General features: G+C 37.6%; 1 protein-coding gene across 1 annotated transcript; it reads left to right on the top strand.

Moving 5' to 3' along the window:
* The first annotated feature begins 436 nt into the window (after positions 1 to 436).
* On the top strand, positions 437 to 3087 carry LOC9300414 (indole-3-acetic acid-amido synthetase GH3.6). The gene is made up of 3 exons (XM_002866000.2): positions 437 to 890; positions 1225 to 2153; positions 2287 to 3087. Exons 1-3 carry the CDS (start codon positions 565 to 567, stop codon positions 2868 to 2870), a joined length of 1839 nt encoding a protein of 612 aa, XP_002866046.1. The 5' UTR covers positions 437 to 564; the 3' UTR covers positions 2871 to 3087.
* The last annotated feature ends 825 nt before the right edge of the window (positions 3088 to 3912 follow it).

Raw genomic sequence — 3912 nt, 5'->3', positions numbered from 1 at the left:
GTTCTGTTTACATGATCATTTCATTACCTTTATTTTCTACAGCACATGATCATTTCATTTAAAGAGAATAATTTAAGTTAAATCAGGGGGTAGGGAAAAAAAATTCAACCATCAAATATATTTTATTAACTAAAATAAAGTGGGCGAATTCGAGAATACTATATAGTTTGAATGTCCTTAAAACTAAACTACTATTAAACCTTTTTATTCAAGCCAGTACGGGTATTGAGTATTGTCCAATATATAATTCCACTTTCTGTAATGAAACGAACTAAAAATTAAATAAACGACAATATAAAATTAAATCCAATTAAACACGAATAGTAAGCCGTTCACTTAAATCCTGGACTTTAACATTCCGTGAAATTACCTTTATACCCTTCGATATCTTCTTCACCCTCTTCCTTCTTCCCTCTATATATATGAAGTCTTTCTCTTCCATTTTTCCTCACACCCTTAAAGCTTCAACAAAACCAGATCAAGCTTCTTTAACCATTTCCATTCTTCTTTAAGCTTTCTTTCTAAAGTTTCTCTCATTTCGTATATTAAACACAAACCTAAACGATGCCTGAGGCACCAAAGATCGTAGCTTTGGAGGTTTCTGATGAGAGCCTCGCGGAGAAGAACAAGAACAAACTCCAATTCATCGAAGACGTGACCACGAACGCAGATGATGTTCAGAGACGAGTTCTTGAAGAGATCCTTTCACGTAATGCTGACGTGGAGTATCTCAAACGACACGGGCTCGATGGACGAACCGACCGTGAGACTTTCAAACATGTCATGCCTGTCGTAACTTACGAAGATATTCAACCTGAGATCAACAGAATCGCTAATGGTGATAAATCCCAAATCCTCTGTTCTAACCCCATCTCTGAGTTCCTCACAAGGTTTGACCATTGATCTTTTTCTGTTCCTCTCTACATTTCTTGATTCTTTTTTGCTTTCTTTTTCATTTCTTGTTTTCATATTGAGATCTTTAAGACCCTTAAGAGTCTATCTATGCTTCTCTGTTTTTTTGCTCTGTTAGATTTACGATTCGAATCTCTAATGGGTACTTTAAAAGGTTTGAACTTTCTCATCCGTTCACTGTTAAAAACTTTATCCAAAAAAGAAGTCACAACTTTTTCTTATGGGTCTACTTTTTTCGAAATCATTTGAAAAAACATATTTAGAACTTGCAACAAAAGAAGATTCGAGCCTAACATGGATTTATGTCAACAGTTCTGGGACTTCTGGTGGAGAGAGGAAACTGATGCCAACAATAGAAGAGGAACTAGACAGAAGATCACTTCTCTACAGTCTCTTGATGCCTGTGATGAACCAGTTTGTTCCTGGTCTTGACAAAGGCAAAGGAATGTATTTTCTGTTCATCAAATCCGAATCCAAGACACCAGGTGGTCTCCCTGCTCGTCCTGTTTTAACCAGTTACTACAAATCCTCTCACTTCAAAAACAGACCTTTTGATCCTTACAACAACTACACAAGTCCCAACCAAACCATCCTTTGTTCTGACTCTTACCAGAGCATGTACTCTCAAATGCTTTGTGGTTTATGCCAACACAAAGAGGTTCTTCGTGTTGGTGCTGTTTTTGCCTCTGGTTTCATTAGAGCCATCAAATTTCTTGAGAAACATTGGTCTGAGCTAGCCCGTGACATTAGAACCGGTACCCTCAGTTCCGAGATAACCGATCTTTCAGTTCGTGAGGCGGTCGGGGAGATTCTTAAACCGGATCCAAAGCTTGCTGATTTCGTCGAATCAGAATGCAGGAAGACCTCTTGGCAAGGGATCATCACTAGGCTTTGGCCAAATACCAAGTATGTGGATGTGATTGTGACTGGAACAATGTCACAGTATATTCCAACTCTGGATTATTATAGCAATGGTTTGCCTCTTGTCTGCACAATGTATGCTTCTTCGGAGTGTTACTTTGGTGTGAATCTCAGGCCTCTCTGCAAACCAAGTGAAGTCTCTTACACTCTCATACCGAACATGGCGTATTTCGAGTTCTTGCCTGTTCATAGGAACAGTGGAGTCACTAGCTCAATCAGTCTTCCGAAAGCACTCACTGAGAAAGAACAACAAGAGCTTGTTGATCTCGTTGATGTCAAGCTTGGTCAGGAGTACGAGCTTGTTGTCACCACCTATGCTGGTTAGAAAACCAACCACCTTTCATTGATATGCTTTGGTTACCAAAGAGTGAATCTTTGAACTAAATGTGAGAATCTTTAATTTACTTGCTTACAAAAGTTGAATGTTGTGTTGTTTTGTGATTCTCTATGCAGGACTTTACAGGTACAGAGTGGGTGATGTCCTAAGCGTGGCTGGTTTCAAGAACAATGCGCCTCAGTTCAGCTTCATATGCCGCAAGAACGTTGCTCTAAGCATTGACTCAGACAAAACCGATGAGGTTGAGCTTCAAAACGCAGTTAAAAACGCGGTAACACACCTTGTTCCGTTCGATGCCTCACTCTCCGAGTACACTAGCTATGCGGAGACATCATCTATCCCAGGCCACTATGTCTTGTTCTGGGAGCTCTGCTTGAATGGTAACACGCCAATTCCTCCCTCGGTCTTCGAGGATTGCTGTTTAACCATAGAAGAATCACTTAACAGTGTGTATAGACAAGGAAGGGTCAGTGACAAGTCCATTGGACCATTGGAGATCAAGATGGTCGAGTCAGGGACTTTCGATAAGCTCATGGATTATGCGATAAGCTTGGGGGCATCGATCAATCAGTACAAGACACCAAGGTGTGTGAAGTTTGCTCCGATCATTGAGCTTTTGAACTCTAGGGTTGTTGATAGTTACTTCAGCCCCAAGTGTCCTAAATGGGCCCCTGGTCACAAGCAATGGGGGAGTAACTAAAGAGGAAACTTTGAGGAAGAAGAGAGACTCTCTATGAAGTAGAAGGTTCTGTTTTTGTAATCAAATGAATATCGGGAAAAGTGATTAATCATTATGTCTGTTTGTTCTAATTTTAATCTTAATTTAATTTTGCTTTACTGTTTTTGTTTTGAAATATGTTTAGCTTAGTCATATGTACATAGCTGGTTTATGTTTCTCTAAGTGACTCTTTTAAGTTTCTCCAGCCTTTTAGAAGTTTCAATCCATTTTATTTCTTACTATTCTTGCAATTAGCTAGGGTTAAGGCTAAAAGGAGAAGCGAATTATTATTAACATATGACATATATATGGGAACTTTACTTGTTCTAGTATTTGCTTCAAAAAGCAAAATTATTAGGAAGCCACAATTTTCTCTGATTGTTATGCGTTTTTAGTAGATTGTACTCCGAGAGATGAACAAGAATCATCAAAATTTCAAGGATCGACAAAGAGTTTATTTTTAGGCTTCAAGGAATATAATTTAGTTGATTAAATAATAGAGAGCATGTAGATCCGACATTTTATGTTTTGTATGTAATATAATAGTGTTATGCATTTTCATACTATACAATTATACAACTCGAGAACAAGTATTTAATCACTAACGTCAGAAGTAGCATAAATAAATAAATAATTCTTGTTGCATTCTAATGGAGTAGTTTAGATATAATATATGAATACACAGATCATCTCGGAAGTAGCAAAAATATGACGAAATTTTGCCAAGTTGTGAAAACATTTGTTCCCTTCCCTGTGTGACCATCAGAGACCACAAAACTGGCCTGAAATCGTTCTTTACGTTTAAGAGACTCACATTTAAGCAAATAAAACAATTCAAAAATTAAAAAGATGGCAAAAATGCTTACAAGTAACAGTTTTTTATTTTTAAATTTTTTTATTTCTGTGCTATGGGAAACAGTCAAACAGACTACTCACAATGGCTTCCGACACATTACTCAGATTTCAGAGAAAGGAGATGTTTTAGTTAGAAATTACTCAATTAGTAGAAACTGACAAATACATA

The sequence above is a fragment of the Arabidopsis lyrata genome (assembly GCF_000004255.2).
Source record: "Arabidopsis lyrata subsp. lyrata unplaced genomic scaffold ARALYscaffold_8, whole genome shotgun sequence".
NCBI classification, from domain to species: domain Eukaryota; kingdom Viridiplantae; phylum Streptophyta; class Magnoliopsida; order Brassicales; family Brassicaceae; genus Arabidopsis; species Arabidopsis lyrata.
Note: the sequence above shows the minus strand (reverse complement) of the source record. Positions and strands in the feature narration are given on the sequence as shown.

Coding starts and splice junctions, on each gene's coding strand:
- LOC9300414 (XM_002866000.2), top strand. CDS start 565: ATGCCTGAGGCACCAAAGATCGTAGCTTTGGAGGTTTCTGATGAGAGC. Junction 891..1,224: donor ATCTCTGAGTTCCTCACAAG/GTTTGACCATTG, acceptor TTATGTCAACAG/TTCTGGGACTTCTGGTGGAG. Junction 2,154..2,286: donor TGTTGTCACCACCTATGCTG/GTTAGAAAACCA, acceptor TTCTCTATGCAG/GACTTTACAGGTACAGAGTG.